General features: G+C 40.4%; 1 protein-coding gene across 1 annotated transcript in view; it reads right to left on the reverse strand.

Annotated features, from left to right (window-relative positions):
• Positions 1-12,601: 12,601 nt before the first annotated feature.
• usp31 (ubiquitin specific peptidase 31) overlaps positions 12,602-20,987 on the reverse strand; it is a 45,816-nt gene continuing 37,430 nt past the window's right edge. The window contains exon 17 of the mRNA XM_065964780.1: positions 12,602-13,262. Coding sequence (XP_065820852.1) covers positions 13,179-13,262 — 84 coding nt within the window. The 3' untranslated portion in view covers positions 12,602-13,178. The remainder of the gene's footprint in view (positions 13,263-20,987) is intronic.

Here is a 20,987-nt window from a genome sequence, read left to right on the forward strand (position 1 = left end):
CACCTCTGCCACTCATCAGAAATGCCTAACAATACACAAAGAAATCAATTACCACCAAGTACATTTATCTTTTCCTTCTCATTAAACAGAGGGAAATAATGAGGAAGCATTCAGATGTGCTTTGCAATCTTTTTTTTTTAACAGACTTCAGAACTGCAGAGGTCTTTTCTAACTCCTGCCTTGAAAACCTATTGAAATTCTACTGAGGCGCCAACCCTGAAACTTCACACACTTTACAAACCCGCGTCTGTAATCTCTGTATTGTGGAGACGACATCTAAAGCAAAAGAGCTGAGGATGTGCTGTGTCCCAGAAAGGACAGTAACTAGTGCTTCTTCAAAAAAAAAGCATGAATAACAAAAAAAAAGCTCAAATACAATAATGGGAAAAAATACTATCTTGTAAAATCTTATAAAATATAAGATATGATTTTATATATTTCCATATATAATGTCATTGTGCTTGTTTCTTGCTGGAATGTGTAATTTCAGTGGCTTCTCCCTTTTGCCTGCAGTGCTGAAAGTTGTAAATCCAGACATCTCCTTGTCCTATAGTAAGCCAAAGCTGTGGAAGATAATGAGGATGTTCCTTTTTTTTCCAATGGACAATGAGAACAGCAGACTTTCCTTTAAGATGATTTTACTATTGGCAGCCAGAAACCCCTCTGGAGGAAATCTCATTAAATACCAAAATGGTCTGTGAGCTAACCTCTACCTGCATCATTGCACCTTTTGAATATATTGTTCCCTGAGGTTTCCCCAGGAACATATTCTCCTCTCTGGTATTAAACTTCAAGCTGTTCTTTAAATTAAGTAAAAACTTAATTTACATCCTCTGCAGAAGTATTTTTTGTGTGTGTGTGTGTGTGTGTGTGTGTTTTCTCAGCGTGTGTCATCGCTGTCTCTGCATAACCACTTCATGCTCTGTGTCACTATAATGAAAAGATTCACGTTGAAGACGCAGTGCATTGTGGGAGGGGGAGCTGGGATAAAACACAGCCACAAAAAAGCACACCTATTGTACTTACATACACACAACTGACTAAAGTGAAAACCTTTCCCCTCACCTCATTTCCTCTGGTCTGTTGAACATGTGCTGCTTGCCTTACCTTCACAAAGGTCAAGTGCAGAATGGGTCTCCAGGCACACAGGCAACTAATTAAGCAGTAGTGGTGGAGTATGCGTGCCAGCTCCTGGGAAACCACAGCGGTCGGTCAGTCAGTCGTTAGCCACCCTCAGGGGTTACGAACCTATTGTTTCACATGCAGGCGAGGGTTGAGATTTACATAACATAGTTCTCATTCAAAACAGAAATAGAAGGAAATGCAGGAAAGAAAGCATATGGATGACAAAAAAAAAAGGTAATGGTATCAGGGAACCGTCCATTTAAACACTGTCAATGTTACGTTTCATTTGTGTCATTTAATTCTGTTAATATAGACGGGGGAAAAAATACACCAAAATATTTGTAAAACATTTGTATCCACATTTCTTGCTATTTTGTCAGCTACTGTCACTTCCTTGTGTTTTTGCCTGGGGCTAGAAATAGTCTAATAGGCTACATATCCTGGAAAAATGCAAATTCGACACTTTGGCTTCATTCTTGTGAAACAAAGTGTTGATTAGTGTCAACCTTAGGGGATGCTGATTGGCAGGTTTTGAAACCCATAGGACAGAGCCACGCTAACTGTCTCCCTTATCTCGAGTCTATGTGCCCCATTTAGACTTGCCTTTGTTTGATCTGTGCCATTGACTGGTTTGATGTAACTGTCTGTTTTTAATGTCTCTGCTTGTTCTGGTCTTTTATTGTGAAGCACTTTGTGACGTCTGCTCTTTAAAGGTGTTACATAAATTCACTTGACTAATTATTTCTTCTTTAATACTGAGCAACTGAAAAGGGAAGGACCTTATGGAGGGATATGTTCTCATCAATCAAGTCAAATCAAACTATCTGATTACAGCTTAGCCAAAGTCAGACAAGTCAACCTTTACGCTGAGCCTCTTTCAACCTAACATCACAGTTAGAAATGGACTTGGTAAACGGTATATGGACTTGAGCTTCCATAATATAGTGCTTTTGTCTTCTGACTGCTCAAAGCGCTTTTACACCGCAGGTCATACCTACCCAGTCACACACTGATGCCAGAGGTTGGAGACGTAACTAATCCCATATGTACACATTCATATACGACGAAGCAGCGAGAGCAACTTGGGGTTAAGTGTCTTGCCCAAGGACACATCGGACATTCAGATGCAGGATCTGCAGGAGAACCTTCTGGTTGGGAGACAGCCGACTCTACCAACTGATCCACAGCCACCCAGAAATCAGTCTAGCTGTGAATCATCAAATGTGTTGTTTGCATTTTTTTTAAATGGCTGCCATTTGGACACAATGGATTGCTGCATTATATGAAGAATCTGTCAGTTCTGTTAAACAGTGTTATTGAGAGACTATTTGGTTGCAAAATCAAATGATTTTTGAACAGTAGTGGAGAAATGTTCAGTGCAGAGGACTACAATGTACATGACTGCACCCCCCCGCCCAGAGGGAAAGTAGGGGTATGCAGTGATTACATCCACCCTCTCCAGGAAGCTTTTATGTGTACAGTAAGTCTGAACCTGTGACTTAGACATTTACCTCCTTAATCGACTGAGTGAATGTGCCCAACGGTGTGTTCAAAGGTGAGGAAATGTAGTTAACTTTGCCAAATGACCAACACTAAATCAAACTTTCACCACATTTGACACTAATGCTAAAACTCAGAGCCTGGCCGCCTCGGCTTTAAGATCCAGAAACGTTTTCTTTTCCAGATGGAGGTAAAAAATAAAAAGTGCTTCTCTCTGAAAAACTCAACTTAACTTAAATACTAATGTGTGGGGAAAAAAAGTCGGCTGATAATCTGAATGTAGTTATTACGAGAAGCTGAGCTATATTACAGTAACACTTGTTTCTCATAAAGGTGCATACTGTTTTCAGTTTTAAAGGCCAGACATCATGCTTATTATCTATATTCTTTATTCCTGAACATACTGTAATAAAGAAAACAAAAGGTTTCCAGAGAGATGCAGCGTTTAAACGTCTCATAGTCTCCGTCTTACAGTTGTGTTTTACAAAACTAATGCTTCTGTTTGGCTTTTTGATCGATACTGTACGCTTGTGTTGCTTATCCAGTTGTAATTATTAATGTAAGGTTGAGATTTATGAAGGCATCGCTAATGAAATGAAACCATAAAGCCGTCATGATTGTTTTCAGGGTGTGAATAAAATGCCATCGGTCCCGTAAACATGGTTAGAGGACGTGCTCTGTTGATATAATGCCTCATTGACTCTTAATGTGAAGGCAATTTGGAGGGGAAAAAAAAGAGGTGAATCGTTCTTGAATATAATTCTCTGTAATTGTGGAACTAATGGCCTTACTTTGGAGAACAGGAGACAAGAATCAGAGCAAATGCATGGCCGCTGAGATTACTTCTGCCTGCCTGGGATAGATTCTCGGAGGGAAATTATCATAGATTGTAGCGACGCTCTTTGCAATCACACTGGCTCTGTTTTATTGTAATGAGACTTATCAAAGCACTTCCATTGTGTCATCACTTTCACGCTTTCAGAGAAAAAATGGGCGCATTCACTCGGTGTCAGTGGGGCTCTTTCTCTTGTCTTTTGCCGTCTCAACTTCGAGCAACCCTCAGCATATTAAATATTTTAAGATATTTGCTGCTCACTCCACGAGCTGTCTGCTCTGATGTCTCCTCCTCACAGGGTTCCACTGTCTGAGTCTCTAGGTTTTAGGTTTAAGGTGAAAGAGAAACATGTGCAAGCAGGGTTACTATTGGGTTTTAAAAGAGAAAGAAAAGATCAAGAAAGACATCATGAATAATTATTTTAACATAGGGAAAAATATTCTTTTCTTGCCGTTTCATAGGTTTGACATAGTGTAGGCTACATCTCAAACAATCAGTTAAGTCAGCCATTGGAAAACAACACAATCAGAATCAGCTTTATTGGCCGGGTATGTTTACTACACACACAAGGAATTTGACTGCGGTGAACTGTGCTCTCTTTGTACTAATGTATAACATTAAATACCAACAATAAACACAGAATAAGCAAAGAGTAGTACAAGACTAAATAAGACAAGTTTTAGACAACCATTGAATTTACAGGAGGTATTTAACACTCGGCAATATTCGATCTTAAAAGATGAGTGATCTGTCAGTGCAGATGCATTTTATTTTGGGATTTTTGAAAAGGAGGTTCTCTCACAGACAGCAGGTACAAATGTGGCGTTAATGCAGCAAACAACACTCAAGCAGCCTGTCTGAGGTAAATTAGAGGAAAACACTTAGTCAAAATGTATCCCAGGTTTTAACTGCATGTTTTCTTGTGGAAGTGCAGTAATTTACATCTAAATGACTTCACACCTACCCACCAAACCTTAGAGAAGAGGTAAAACTAAAAGACATAACAAGGCTCATCAGCCCTGTCAGCCTGTAAAGTAGGCTCTGCTTAATGGCTTGTGATTGGCTGAGAAAGCTGTGCAAAGGCAACAGAGGGATCAATCTGAAATGCATGACAAGTTTCAGTGAACATAAGAGGATTATTAATGTCTGCTGACATAGCCGGGACTTACAGTGAGCTCCGCTGGAATTGTCAGCCTTTGTGTCTTACAGCATCAAAGTTGTTTGACTACTGAATCATTCAAATCGGTCTATCAACAATATATGAAGTCTTAAGTTCGGTTACATGACCTTGCTTAAGCTGAAAGTGGAAAAGGAACATGATGGATAGGAAGGAAGTTATCAAAGGGCTGTCTGACGCTAAGATCAAAGTGCTGTAAATAATCAATGGTGTCTTGGACTAGATTTCTCTTAGAAAGAGTTTTTCTGTTCTGCTTTGTTTTTCAGGTTATTTTGGGACTTTAAACTTTATTCAGACAGGAGAGCTGTGTGGTGACAGGAAATGTGTGTGTGTGGGGGTGGGGAGTGGGGGATGCGCCAAACAGTGTCAGGATCAGGAGTCAAACCTGGGGACTGTTCATTGGGCGCCTGATCTAACATCTGAACTTAACCAATCAACCCCTTTTTATTCTTAGACTCTTACAACCGCAGTAGTGTGGATTCTTACCAAAAGAGTGTCGGAAACAAATGTGCAAATGTGTTTTAAGTCTGTGCTGCTTCTCTGACACAGAGCGAGCTCATTGCTTGACTTTGAAGTGAATGTCTTTTTCTTTCAGACACGCTTACGCTTCCTGACACCTATAAAGTAAAGCTCGTGCTGAAGGTTTTACGAACATGTTTGTCTCTCACTCAGAAGGAATGACTCGGGGAGCTGCACCTGGCTGCAAGGATCCCAGCTCAGCTCACTTCAGAATTCAAGGACAACACAGGAGTCGTCTGTTTTGGGTTATCACTTGATTATCAATACTCAGCTATTACAAAAAAAGATGCTATGGTATATAAAGTTTTGTTTTTTTCCAGCTGCTTCTAAGACAGGAGACAGTGTGTGAGTTTAAGTTAGAGTTTTTATTTTTGAATAAACCTTTTTGTTAAAAACACATTATTAATATTGGTCTAGGACAAGAGGTAGTAGAAGTGGGGCCCCGGTGACGTAGTGGTTAGTGCCTGCACCCCAAGTACAGAGGCTATAATCCTCTGGGTTGGAATCCGGCCTGTTGCTCCTTTCTGCATTTTATTACCCACTTTCTCTCCCTGATTTGACTCTATTCATTGTCTCATCTCTCCAATAAAGGCACAGAAATGTGGGTCTCTAAAGCACGACCATCCCACAAACCACGTTCCATTACACGTTAACAAGTGTCATCTTCACTTTTGTAGATTTCTCTGACAAGGGGGAAGCGTTTTTGTCTTTTAACCGCCTCATATTTTTGTTTCCTTCTCTATCAAACAGTAAAGAACTGTACTTCTCTCAGCGGGTTGACATTATTGCAGGTAGTCCTCCAGAGTCAGTAGTTAGTGCCGCGTCCCTATCAATGCCCCTCATAGTAATAGTTAGTGCTTCTGAACAACTATGTGCTAACGGGGGATAGCAGACTGTTAAGTAAGCAAATCAGAATCAAGTATTTAACACAGTAAAATGTAATAAAATGCTTTAACGAGAATACAAAGACTCTGCTAAAAAAGGGCTGTTCAAAAAAAAAACTGGAGCCAAGCACAGGGATAAAAAATATTTCCTCTTTTTTTCAAGCTAGGAACACATTAGAGCAAATAAAGGGGGGGGCCATTCGGGTGAGCAGGTTTGATTCATGGGGCCGAGCAAAACACAGTGTGTGTGTGTGCTAGCTGCTTGTTAAATGTTCTGAAAATGGATAGTGGCCTTTCAAAAAGCCGCCCCAGAACTCACAGCACTGTCATGCATTCTTGCACTGAGGAGAGTTTGAGCCTCTTTGCCAAAGACTCCCAAGACAAAACGACGTGTCAGAAGTGTGGCCCCACGTGGTTCATCATGTAAAGGTCACACATACTGTTGCGCGGAGGAGGGCCTGAAGAGCATTAAGACGACAGGAGCTGCAATTTAACATACACACTCTGCTTGGTGCAGATTATTATAAAAAAAAAATAATAATAACTTTTCAGTCTTAAAGCGTGAGGAAACCATATTTCACACTGTCCCTTACTTTCTTATCCTGCTTTTCAAACAGGCTGCGGTTGTAATTTCCCAATTCGTTGACCTTGAGTCAGCCTGCCAACTTGCATGATGAGGTGTTACAAACGGAAACGCTGACATTCTCTTACAACAGCTCACAGTCACACAAAATGTGGAAAAAAAAGAGGGCAACAATAGAAGAGACAAGATGCCACATGAAGGAATCTGTTCAAGCAAAAGAATCACATCCGCATTCATCTACAGTCTCTTATCATTTTGATACAAGAACAGTTATTTTTTTATCATTGGGAAAAGTCTTATGATCCAGAGTATTTTTTTATTCCCTCCACAGACCTCATTATGTACGGTCTCATTAAGAACTATTTCCTGCCAAAGCACGTCAAGCAACTATTTTCTTCCTAGTGGTGCTCAAATCTATGTTAATGATGACACTGATGGCTGACATTTCTGAATGTTTCCAAACTGCACAACAACACGGTTTGAAAGGCGAGACTGAAGTGAGTAAAATAGGAAACTAAACAGAATAATTGAGCTAACAAACTTAGATATTGGAGTAACCAAACTTTTATAATTGGTTAAAAATGATAAGCAAGTCGATCTGTATGTGGCTGGTATGAAAACCTGCATTGCTATGCGATACAAAGCACATGATGGAAGATGAATTATTGCATATTCACCTTCAAATATTCTTGTTACCAGAGGTGTCATTCTGCAGAGAAAGATTAAAAACCTTTTTTTTTTCCATCAGTGGCATTGCATATATGAATGAACAGCACCGTGTTTGTGAGATGCCATCCTTGTGGTACTTTGTGATATTGAAAATAGATGAGCACATGATAATGCACTGTAGGGGTTATGAAATGTCACTGAGTCAGCAATGTTTGAAATCAGGAGCCTTCAGCAGAACTGTCTCCATCTTCAAAGGGAATCAGCGCGGCACTGTAGGTTTTGATCATTTCAGACAATTGATCTATGGTCTTCAAAGAATATTTATGCTTCAGGCATCCCTCAGAAACATTTCAAACAAGCTGCCACGAAGTGTGTGATTGTAATACCAATGCCTGGAAAGATGCAAATCACCCGCCTCTCGATGGTACAGTGAAGTACCGGCTTTTCTGCAAACACTAAACAGTTTCCTGAAAAGAAGAAGTAAAGTCCCAGACAGTCTGTGGATTCAATCAGTCAGATGGTAGCTATAAGGACTATAAGACAATGACTGGACAGCTTTATGTGTCTGTGTCACAAACTGGCTCGAAGTAAGTGACAAAGGAAGGGTATCACACATTAAACAAGGTTTAAAGGAAGTTAATTTATTATCAAACTAAAGTTAAAACAATCATAATTAGGTAAATCAGTCATGAATGCAATGTATTGTTGGAGTGTTGTAGAGTGCGAACAAACGCAAACCAGTTGGTGGAGGCCTGAGAGAAAGAGAGGAGAGACACAAGTTAGAGTGGAAGCCACTTATAAGCAGAGTCCTGATGGACTCGGGTGTACCCAGTTCAACTAATGGCCTTCCTGACTCCGCCTACTCTCTGCCAAGCCAGGAAGCCAAAAAAATGCGGACAGAGGGCAGGACGTCACACTGTAAAAGCATCATCATGCATAAAGTTACGTTTCACAAACCTCTCACCAACACTCAGGCAGCTCGGCAGGAAACACAGAAGTTCTTCACTAAAGAGCACTTTGCAGCTCTCCACAAAACAATTACACCAACCTGTGTTTGTATGTTAACGACAGGAAGACAGAGTTAATTCTGTAAATCACTGTCACACTACTCGGTGTGAAAGTGGGTGTGTGACACGAAAAGTTATTTTAGTGTGTTGTGTGAGAGACTAAAATGAAGGCATAAAAAAGCAGAAGTGAACAAACACTTTCAAGTATAACTTCACTTTGACTCTGCCTTTAAATGCATGTAGTTGCATGCAGTTTGATTCAGAAAGATGTAAAAAAAAAAAGTCCTTGAACATTTTAGTAATAAACCCTGTTCAGACAACAGGTAGTGATTATTTTCTTTTTATTATTGTCTGTATTAGAGCAGCTCTAATCTATTCATTGTATGAGACTACAAACTTGCACATGATCATTTCAACATGATTACATCAGTCAAACATGGCTGAATAACATGATTGGGTATGTGGTATAGTGTTCACCTCTTATTAGAACAGTACGCTCGGATGAATATACTTTTTTGGGGGGAGAGGGGATTTTTCTAACTGTCATAAGACTGCTACACATTATGGTTACATGAGAAATCTCCACTACACAGAGATGCTATTCGAACACTATCGGTTACTTGATGTCAGTTGGTACAGTAGTTTGTATGATGGGTTTGATATTTTCAGACAGGTTGAAGCTTGTGTGTGCATCTCAGGTCATGACTTCACACACATGCGTGAATCCCAATGAAGATCAGCAGACAACAATATTCTGCAGATTTTGTTCCGATCTATTGCCTTTCTAGGAAGGAAAAAGATTCTCTTCTCATAAGCAGTGGTGGTTCAAGACCACTTTTACTGAGGGGGCCAGGCTGGGGCCATTTGTTTATGTCCGAGGGGCACATTCCCCCCCCCCGGACAAAAATAGACAAAGATGATCGTGCTTTAAAGAAATGTCTAATGGTTGATAGATGGAAGGGGGTGGCCATTCTATTCATTTATGTTTGGTTGAGACACAATCGTTTCACCTTTCGCTTTTGCATCAGTGTAATATCATCGACATTAATGTATTGTTTTATTAACATGCGTCTCACTAACATTTTTGAGAAGGAGCCACAAAGAGGACCAAGCTCAGTGTTACAGGAGCACTGCCTAAAACCGCTAATGCTCATAGGAGACACTGTGCATGATGGCATTCCTAAACGAGCTGATTTTAGAGCAGACTTATAATTTGCCTAAAGAAAGAGAATGGATTAAAAGGCGAGACAACTGGATCAGCAACACCATTAACAATTAGATCATTTCCCAATGTTTGCATTCAGTCCAAAGTTCAGTGGTATCACATGCAGCAGGGTTGGATTTTTTTTTTACAGACTGACAGCTGATGGCACAACATTTAACAGCACCTACTTTTTTTTTCTTTTTTCTGCTGGCTTCAGTATGTTTAAAATGACCTAGAGACACTTTGTGACTTTTGGGGATTTTATAACTACCCAGAAACCACTGCAGATATACTTTCCATTTGTTTGAAAGACAGTCTAGTGAGGATGAACACTTGTGTCTCTCAACTTCAGGGACATTGCTTTAATGTGTACGTTTGTGCGGCGTTCATGCTCAAATACAAGAGCAAAATTCGCACTTGTTTTATGAACATTGTTACAGTCCTTCCTGGATTTACTTCTACAAGAAGGATCTCGTAAGGTAAGTCTAATAGCAGGAGGACTAAACTTTGTGCAAAGTCTTGCTGTGCTTATCAAAGAGTCATTAAAACGCAAACAGCTGTTTGAATCGCCGTTTGGCTGTAAAGACGTTATGTCAACATTTTGGGTCTGTTCCTCGTAAGATGGTGTGTCTTAACAAAAGTGATTCAGTGATGTTGCTCATTGTATCCTGTCTTATTGGCCACACTGCAAAGTTTAAAGGAGGACGTAAATGTAAGAGGAGATTCAAGGGACAAAGATGCTGGACTTCTGAAGCAGGCACTTACTGTAAAGGCAAAACTCTTTTCAGCCGCCGCTGCTGAGGAGCTCTTTGGTCCCTGTGAGGCAGTGGCAAAATGCCTGCAGAGTAAAAAGGCAATTGGTCTTGGCACAATGACTACAGGCACAGTGAGATGATAGCGTGGTGAACGAAGTGATCATGCAGGTGAAGAAAGAGTGTCACCCAGTATGTTGAAATGCCAGATGAAGCTGAATCAAAGGTAAGCAGGACCGTCGCCCGTTGTCGTCACACAGGAGATGTTTAAACACTGTCAGAGGTCAGACGGCGAGCAGAGGTTTATGAAGCTGTGGATTTAATTCACTCTGGGCTCAGCAGAAGATTTGATCAGGAGGGAACAGCAGTAGCGTCATTCAGGGAGCAGACTGTCCTGATTGGGTAAATGGAAAGCCATGCGCAAAACCTGACGCGCATTCTCTCTATCTCCCTGTAAAGTTTGACCTCGGCTTCAGCTCCAGATGTTGGGAGATGTCTTTGAGGAAACTGCGCCTTGCAAAACTTTACAAGAGGTTGCATCATGTGCTTCAAAACTGCATCCGAAAACCAGGGCTCTCTTTTTTGGAAAAGTACAGAAAGTAATAAAACTGTGCATGTGCCTTCCCATATCCGTTAGATCTTCAGAGAGAAGCTCCTCTACTCTCAGACGCCTTTTAAAATTTAGTTGAGAAGCAGCATGGAAGAGAGTGACACACCCTGCACTCATGTATGTGCAATCATTGAACAATTGGATTTACAGGACATGATGAAAAGTTTTATCAATGTGAATCCCGAGTGCAAGAACCCCGATGGAGTATCAAAAGATTACATATTTTATCATTTATTTACTGGTTCAGTTTAGACTGCAACTTATTTCAAACCTATAATAACCCTTGTGCACTCGCTGTTGTTGGTACATGTGATGATGAAGTGTGGACTTGTGGCCTTGACTTGGGTCAGTGAGTGATTTATAGAATGGTTCAGAGAGCGTTTCAGACTTCACTCAGTTCAGAGAAGCAGTCCAGTTCCTCCGCAGAGGTCACTGGGATCAGACTGGCTGAACTCCACGGAGCCAGTAGAGTCTGCATTCTTTGATTTAACCTTTGAAGATTGGGTTTGGTATTGTTTGGAGGCTGAAGAAAACCAGGCAGAACCTTGAATCGCCTCATCTCCCAAAAAAAAAGGAGGTTGACCATCGCTCATGCATGTTCAGAGAAACAGGACAGGATGGAGCAGCTGCAAATCCACCCAGCAGTCTGTGCACCGAAAACCCTCACTCCAGTTGGTATGAATGATAATGTCTTAATTTGAATGAGCACTTGGATACACAGACACTGCTGTATCATTTACAAATAGCTCCATAAGGTAATGCACGGTTTCTTACATTTTGAGAGCTCAGGAGCAGGATCTATCTGAAGCGTTTGTACCTTATGAACACAACGAGAACAAGGCTGAACTTGTCATTGGTTTTAAATCAATATCTGGTAAATCGACACTTATCTGTTTTTAATTCAATATTTATGTGTCACACACACACATTTGGCCCGCAGGAACAATCAGACAGCTCGGCTGTGAGAATCAGATTGCAGCTCTCTGACTGCTCACCAGCCACACACAAGCTGCTCATTTGCAACACCTTCACACTTCTGATTGCACAAGTGGTGTGACTTGCATGTCACTTGCATCGAGCATCATGAATATTCTGTGTTAGTTTTTTTTTTTCTTAACCTGTGTATCTCACTCAAAATCCCTGGCTTTCTGTACTGCTGAGAGGAGGGGCAGATGCAGAGGAAACCCAGAGGCTGCAAGGACAAAAAGTGATCGGGATACTGACCGACTATTTGTGCTACTCCGGCCTTAATGTTGTTCTCAATATCTGGAATGGTGGAAAGATTAAAAGCTTCTGTATCCATGAGATGAATCCATATTATTTGTTCTTTCTTTTTGCAACGGAAATGTTCTCAGCTCTTCTTCAAATAAATGTTTAGACACCAATCACACAAAAGCATAAACGTGGACTCCACAAAGTGTTTCACTGATATGATTCCAAAATTCTGCGTTATTTTCTGTACAAAGAAGTTCAATCTAAGCTTGTTATTCCAGGAGTCATGACAAAAAATGACTAATAAAAGAGATCAGTGTTTCATAATTGCAACCATTATGCTTTAAACTACATCCATGCTTGTTTGAATTAGCGTCCTACGGAGGCTAATGGTCCTGATTGAGCTTAATCGCCCAGCAAACGAGCAACGCTGAAGCATTTCTAGCTTCACAGTCGCATTTTATTCAAGTGAGATTTGAAATCCCCACAATTAACCTCCCACTCATTCGGTCTTTGTGCAAATTAGCACACAGCAAATGGCCCTTGGAACAGTTGTGTCTTCATTAAGTGGCTTATTTTTCACTTAAGATATATAAGCTGAAGTCCAACATTAAAGATACAATCTTCAGAGGAAGCAATTCAAGCAATATGATTCATTATTAAAACGTTTAGAAACCATTCAATAAGCTCGACTTTGACAAACTGCTCTTCTGTATGTCAAAAGTTTGAAACAATGATGGAACTTCTGTTTAATTCAGCAATTATCATGTACAGACAATAGTTTGAAACTTATGAAGGTTTATAACACAGAGTATTGGAGTTTTAAATTACGGAAGCCTGAAGCAGACATGAATCTATAGTCTACATTTTATTTACTCAGTTTTCCTGTGACAACACGTAATTTCCTGTTGTTTTCTAGATTTCTCAACTCATTTATCTCCTACCTCCAACAAACAATGTAGGCTTAACTACTAACCCCATAAGTTTTTGGCAATGGCAGCATGGCAGGTCGTGATCAGATCTATCACAGTCACCAACTGGGGCTGCTGTGGCTCAGCCGGTAGAGTCGGTCGTCTCTCAACCGGAAGGTCGTGTGTGCGATCACCAGCTCCTGCAGCCACATGTCCGATGAGTCTTTGGGCAAGACGCTGAGCCCCAAGTTGCTCCCACTGCTTTGGTGGCGACCTATTAATGTGTGTGAAAGGGATAAGTTAATACTGATGTACACTTTACATAGCAGCCTCTGTCATCAGTGTGTGAATGGGTGTGAATGGGTAGGTGTGACCTGTGGTGTAAAAGTCCACTAAGGGCTTAGTGAACCGGCCTATAGAGTATTTATGTATTTTGTCTTAAAATAAAGCTCATAAGTGTAATTTGTTACAAACATGGTGGCTGGATAAGATAAAACAATGCAATGAATAACAGGCATATATATTTGATTAAGGAATCACCATTTTCTCCTGGTTGCAAAATGACTAAAATAGAATCAGACAATGAAGCATCATTGAGACCAATGAAAGTGAAGTTGTTTGATTGCTGCCTGAGGCTGTACATGCAGGAGGCAGAGGTAGTGCAAACATCATTACAGCAATTCTGATTGTGAAGGTGATGTTCTGCTGCCATCCACTTACTGTCGTTTTTTAACAACTTAACCTGCACTGCTGCCCTGACACGTCTTCTTTTTTATTTTATTTGGCAGTAAAATAAGCAGCAGGAGACATTTATTCAGAGCTATCATTATGTCATAAAAGCTTGGTCCAATGCACTCCAGTGTGGCGGTACAGAACGGCAGCAGCCTGGGAAATAACGTGTCCAAGTGACACGTTGTTTGTTGGCAGGTCGTGGAGCGAAGGCGGGCGGGCCACTGCCCTCAGAAACAATCAAGTGGAACTTCACCTCAGCCCTGTCAGACTAGCAACTGGAAACAAACAGATAAGGTAGACTTACTGTAGGGTGCTTTTCCATTCATTTTTAATTAAAAATGTCTTTATTTGACCAATTAAGTTAACCTACCAGATATGCTTGTTTGATGTTCCTCACAGTTTGCAAAAGGGTTGTACTTCTGATTAATTGTTGACTAAACTGGAGCGCTGTCTGTTTCTTATTGTATTCATAACTGATAGAATCATGATCATTACCTTTAATGATTGTGATTTTTCATAAAGCTTCAAAGTGAGGTTTGCACAACACATCAGCCAGCTGTTGTGGTAAAAACGAATATATGCAAGACTTCGATAAAAAAGGCACTGCTCATGAGAATCTTTAAATAGACAGCTCACATGCAGCAGGTTTAGATAAACGGTAAGAAGATGTGACCCATGTGTAGAGAGTATCGACTAGAGGACATTTGACCATTTGCTTCATGTCATCCTCACTTTCTCGCCTCCCAGTAGTTCCTCTCTTTCTTCTGCTGTCCTGTCAATAAAATGGGAAATAGCCAGAAAATAATCGATAGGAAAAAAGGAAAACCCAGGTCATTGCTGCAGCCCGGCAAACAGCATGGACACATTTCAAAGTGAAGTACATACAGCCTTTAAAGTTGTATTTAACGGTGATTTGCCTCCTTCATGCAAGTTAAAAAGGTGATATACAGCTTCTATAGCTTCAACCGAATCCATGCTTTCCTTCTTCATCATTAATTATGATGACCACTTACAGTGATTCGGAGTGTATCCATCCTGACGTTGACTTCATAAACCAGTCAGCCAATCAGAGAACAAGTTTCCATATTCAGAAAAAAAATCGCAAATCTTTTCGGTCACAGGAAGGAAGCTGCTCCTCTGTGAAATGATAAATGTACTCCCTGAAAAGCTGTTTGGAGAAAGGAGTGTAGATCAGTAACAATAAAAACTGTTACTGGAGAAAGGCTTGGATTGCCTTCTATGTGATGAGCTTTCAGGCTAGTGTGTTAGCAATGTTTGGACAAATAAAAGCAGACATGTTGACTCCCAGTACCTGGTAAGTGAAATAAAAAATGGTCTCAGTCCTTTAGAGTTTCAGTAAACAAAGATTGTCTTTGTCGTAAATAAAACAGGGGAAATCGTGCTTTCTTACATTTGTTGAGGTTTTTTTTTTTTTTTTTTTTTTTTTCCTCTTGTGGTTTAGTAATCTGTCGGGAGAGTAAGTGCATAACAGTGTAGGTATCTAACACGCTCACCTGTCCTCTACATATCATCAGAGTGTGAGGATCAGTTCAATCGTAGATGCTGAGAGAGGAATATTCTCCACGACTTAAAATATGGTGGCAGATCAGGAGGAAGAGGAAGAGAGAGAGAGAGAGAGAGAGAGAGAGCGAGAGAGAGCGAGGTGAAAAGTTAATACATCCCACGTGACGTATCTTGCATATCACCCGAGCGAAATAACAGCGAGCCCATCAATGCAAATATGCACCGTTACAGCATGTGTCTACTTGATATTTTAAACATGTCGCAGGGATTTTCAGCTTGAACCTGAGACAGGGGGAAGAAGTCTGAGAACAAGCAGCTGCTGTCTTGTTCGAGGATCAGTCTAATTATCTTTGCAATATTAAAAAACACGTTCATTATTCCGAGTATTGCCGCGCAGAAGGACCGTCCTCAAACAGACTGAGCAACTGTTTCCCATTTCAAACAAGAGAAAACACTGCAGTCTTTCTTATGTATGAAAAACGGTTCTGAAAAGGGATTTCAGTGTATTTACCGCCAGCTCCTCATTAGCATTCCTTTGCACCCTCTTAGCTGTGGGTCATTAAAAATACCTGACGGGAAATCCTACAGCACACGGTGTTCTTTCACACATTTAAATAAATAAATTGCCGCAATTAAACATAAATACCCATTCGACTTCAGTCCCCGAGCTCGCAGCCATATTTCATTCCACATTTCATCTATTAAGGCGCCTATGTGTGAACAGAAAATAGATACTGTATTACCATGGGCGGCCATTACTGCTCTAAACTGCAGACTCTGACCTCTGTTTGCTTCGTCTCTTCTCAATAACAGGCTTTCCATTTCAAATGTATCCAGCTGTCAGAATTGATATTTACCGGTTAAATAAAGGCTAAAATAAATAAATGACAAGAAGGGAAAGTCTGATTGATAGAAAAAAAAAATGACACAAACATCTGCTTTTTGATGACAGAATATATAAATGATAAGATAGCACTTTATTAATCCCGTAGGAATTTCAATCGCTAAATATACCACCCCAATGGGCCCTGACTTAACACGCTGGTGATGTCATTTTGAAGCTAAAAATCTGCGCAGTAGACATTGGTTGGTTGTGGCAGTGGTGCCTTTTGCTAACCCAAACAAAAATTGTACTTAGAGTAGAGTATATGGAGTAGAGTATAGGGAGTAGAGTCCAAAGCAGAGCAGATGGTTCTTGTGACAGTTTCAAACAGTCACTCACTGTTATGGAAAGTTCAATGACACTAGTGTCAGAGTTTGTTGCGTTTCCTTTCACCGTTCCTCCTCTACTCTGCTAGTCCTGTGCACACGTTAAGATGGCGCTGCATTTGTCAGCAAAGCTATCAATAATCGCATTATACCTCGTTTTATATCGTATTAAATAACTCGTTAGAGCCCTATTGTACAGAGAATATTGTACAGACAATATTGTAAAAAATGCACGATATGAACTAAACTGACAGTAATTATGTTGGGGGATGTTGACTTTTATTTTTATTTTATAGTTTCTGACCCATGTCCTATCTGTTAGCATGAAGGTGGCAGATTTTATTATCTCAAGCTAGCGTTGTAGTCATGACCATATACTAACTAACTAATTAAGATCAAACATTAAGGGATCGAGGCCGAGTCAAGACCAAGGCAGGGCGAGACCAAGAAAAGACCAGGACCATTAATAGCACAGAAAAATCATCATCTTTTGTGCAGCGGGCGTGTCACTCACTTTGACCCTAACACCGGGGGATAAATACATTTTTCATTATGAGTGAAACAAAGTTATTCCCTCTTCAAGAAAGTGGCGCTTTCCTTCTGATCACAGTAATGACCTCGAAAAATAGTCTTGATCAGTGGTGGTCTTGACTGGTCTTGATTATAAAATCCCCACTCCGCCCGACCAAGACCGATTTCAAGTACTACAACACTATCTCAAGCAGCCGGTCAGAAGGGGGAGCTTCAAATGTTTAGCCTTCTTCTAACTGTAACTGTACATGAAATGATAAAAAGTAATATTGTACGTGGTAGCGAAAGTCAAAGTATAATTGTGTTAATATGCATGATGGATGAGTAGTAAGGCACATGGCCCAAAGGTAAGTAAAAAAACATTACAGAGACTTCTATTTAAAGCTCCTGTCACTTCGTTATTTTTTGTATGATAATAATAATAGTGCTATAACGCATGTGTTGTGGTGAATACTATACAAAAAATATTATTGTACACCTCTGTTTCAAATCACAGTTTAATACAAGCAGTGTTGATTTATGACACAATAAACTACACTGTAAAAGACTAAATACAGCTTTATAATTATTGCCTATGGAGTTCAATAGCAAGGAAGAAAGCATAATATATTACGCTGACTTATTTCCACTTCTGCATGCACCCAGATCCCAAAAGTTACCGTAAATCATTCCTACAAACCTCTTCACTTTTCCTCCATGACAGCCAATTGTGTTCAATTCCCTCTTTTCTTCTTTATTAAAAGACGGGAGTGCAGGTCCGAGCTGACAGCACACCAATCTCCGAAGCGCACATATAACACCCTCCCCTGGCACCTCCTGCCCCGAAATTAAGATTAATTACAGAACAGGCCAATATGCTGAAATGGGAAATTATATGCTCCCAGGAATGGGGCTCTATAGATGCTCTGTCTCAGTTAGCAGAGCAGCTTTTAGATTGCACTCACATACCCTTATGCTGAGCACAGCATGGGTGGGATTGACTGTCTGGCTGTGTTCTGGGGGGTTGATAATACCTGGCAGAAGGGTCTCAGGATATGATGGCACTGATTAAAGCGACTTTTATTGCATGCCAGGTGGGCTGGTATTCCTCTTATCTTTCTAATCAGTCACTATGCACAAACAAACAATAAACATCAGCTCTCTGTGTGATGTGACGCACATCTGGAGGTCCGACAGACCCTGTAGTACGTGTATATAACTGACAGATATGTATTGACAGAAGGTGTATTTGCTCTTGCAGGAAAGACGCATCATTTAGCTGTTATGTTAGTGGAAGATATATTTGGATCCCTTTTTTTCTGTAATAATGTATTTTTCACCTCTTTGGTAAAGCGGAAACCAGCTGTAAAGACAACACTGGAATATATGCTTTTTTTTATTTACACCTCAGAGTAACATATTTATTTTGGACTCATGTTCCTGGCAACCTAGGACCTAGGACAAAACTAGGACCAATATTCACTCCCTGTAGCTGGCTGGTAAGCAAAGGTAAGAGTAACGGTAGGCACTATACTTTCTGAAAAAAAGGTGGGAGTGCATATGGCAGCTGCCTGGATAAGTAGGACTCTAAGGAAGCCAATCTCAAACAACAGAAAGTACTTCCCAAGAAAGTTCCAGAACTCAGCTCCAAGATGTTTAAGGAGACAGCTAGCTCATTAAAGGCAGCCTACATGGTCGCTAAAGAAAGGTTGCTTTGATGGTGCGACAATTTGCCCTGATGACCGATCTGATCATTCATGTGCCAAGATTGTAGAGCTTGCTGCACAGGAGATGAAAAAAGAAATGAAGGCTCTAGAGGGGAACACAGATATTAAAGTCAATGAGGGGATACGCATCTGCCAGTTCAAAAGGGTTGATCTCACTGAAAATCAATCAACAATAAATAAGTCACAATTTTACCAGTAAATCATCGATAATCTCACCAGGCGTCTCCCCAATGGTGAAATGGCAACCATGTTGAAGCCTATGAATCAGCACCTCTGGCTGAAAGAGAGAATAGAACTTATCCTATATGGGAAGCTTAAGTTGGAGAAGTTTGCAAACTACTTGGAGAATCTGCCAATGAAGCTGTCAGTGACTTCAGGGACTGGGAATTACAAGGCAAGAGACATTCCAACCTCTGCAGAACTGAAGAGGGGCTTTTCTGCATGTAATGACACTAACTGTAAAACCAGGAACCGACTGGGGGCCATTAGCCTTACTGCCTTGTTTGTGGACCTGAATGAACCTCCTATTGACAAATTGACCCCCTCCTGTTTGTCCATCTTGGATAAAGAAGGGGCACCAGACATCAGCGTCATGGGTACGAGGAACAACGCCAGAAATACAGGCCGGCAAGCCGTATTTTCAAAGGCTCTGCAACTATGACTGAACTTTTAAAACGTTTTTTTCTTAATCCCGCTATTTTTGCTCTTAAGTTTCGATGCCTATATTTACAATGTTGACAGATATGAGAGTATCGCAAGGTCACATTCTTGTGTATGGTGGTGACTTGATTCCTATGTATAGGCGACCACTGTTATTATTTTTTTAATCTTATTTTAACTTTCATCCCTCTTCATTTTCTCTTATCTGCCAGGCTAGCTAGAGTATTTTTGCTATATATTATACATTTACCCACCAGTTTAAGCTCTTATTGAAGTTTGGTGGTACTCAAACTCATTCGGTTACTACTCTACTTATATGAGTGGCTTGTTATCAATATTAGTAACTTACTTTACCAGTAATTCCTAATTATAGATGGTGATCTGGCAAATATGCGGAATGTTTTGATAATATCCTCTCTGTAAGGTCATTGTTGTTTATGTGCCTTGTTCAGGGACATGTTTGCGTCAGTTTACTCTCAAGATATTTGCACACAGGTTGGGATATATCTCTCGATCGTATGTTCACTGTATTTCTATTTTGTTTTTTTATTATGGGGTCAGTTACTGTTAATGTAAGGGAGGAGACCTCGGAAGTTAGCACTAAGCTAAGTTAGGCTTAGCCGAGAGCGAGAGAGCTCAGATAAGGTTCTTATTTGAGGTTGGAATTAGGGGTAGTTGCAAATTAGACTGGCTGTTTTGTTGATATGTATTTTTCGGCTTCTTGTCATTTGTTTGTTTGTGCCTTTTCTTTTCTCCCCATCTCTCTCCACAGTGTACAATGTGCTGCACAGCGTCAGATAGACTTTTCCGTATGGTCTAATAGATGGCTTGTTACGAGATTGTTAACAACAATAATCTAACAATAGATTGTTAAGATGTCAGGTAGTGGAGTGCGGGTGATTTTTTGGAAATCCAAGGGCATGAACAACAGCATCAAAATTGGTAAGGTCTTGACACGGTTGCAACATCTTAAAGGGGACATTATGTTTCTACAGGAAACTCATCTTAAAACATCGGACACCCTCCGTATTAAGAGGGCGTGGATTAGCCACCTATTTCATTCAAAGTTTTCTGACAAAGTGAGGAGATCGGCCATTATCATTCATAAGCGCATTATGTTTGAACCATCAGATGTTATACTAGATACTGAGGGCCGTTATGTTGTGGTTTCGGGCACGTTACAAAACACACCCGTAATTTTAGTTTCTATTTATGCACATAACTGGGATGATGATCAATTTTTCACAAGACTCTTTGCTAAAATCCCCAACACTGACAGCCCCCGCATAATCATGAGTGGGGATTTTAATTTAGTCCAGGATGTGATTTTTGACAGGTCCTCCCCTACACAAACCACGCGATCTAAGTCAGCAGGTGTAGTGTCGACATATGCATCTCAATTAGGAATTTCAGATCCCTGGATATTTAGGAACCCTCATGGAAGAGCATTTTCATTTTTTTCAAATGTACACCACACATTTTCCCGAATTGATTTCTTTTTAGTCGATAATAATCTCCTACATTGTGTTAATGCATGTGATTATCACCCTATAGCCATCTCGGACCATGCTCCAATTTCGGTCGACATTAAGTTCCCGCAGAGTACAACCAGACGCACACTGTGGAGGTTCAGCTCC

Source organism: Labrus bergylta, chromosome 16, assembly GCF_963930695.1.
Source record: "Labrus bergylta chromosome 16, fLabBer1.1, whole genome shotgun sequence".
Taxonomy (NCBI): domain Eukaryota; kingdom Metazoa; phylum Chordata; class Actinopteri; order Labriformes; family Labridae; genus Labrus; species Labrus bergylta.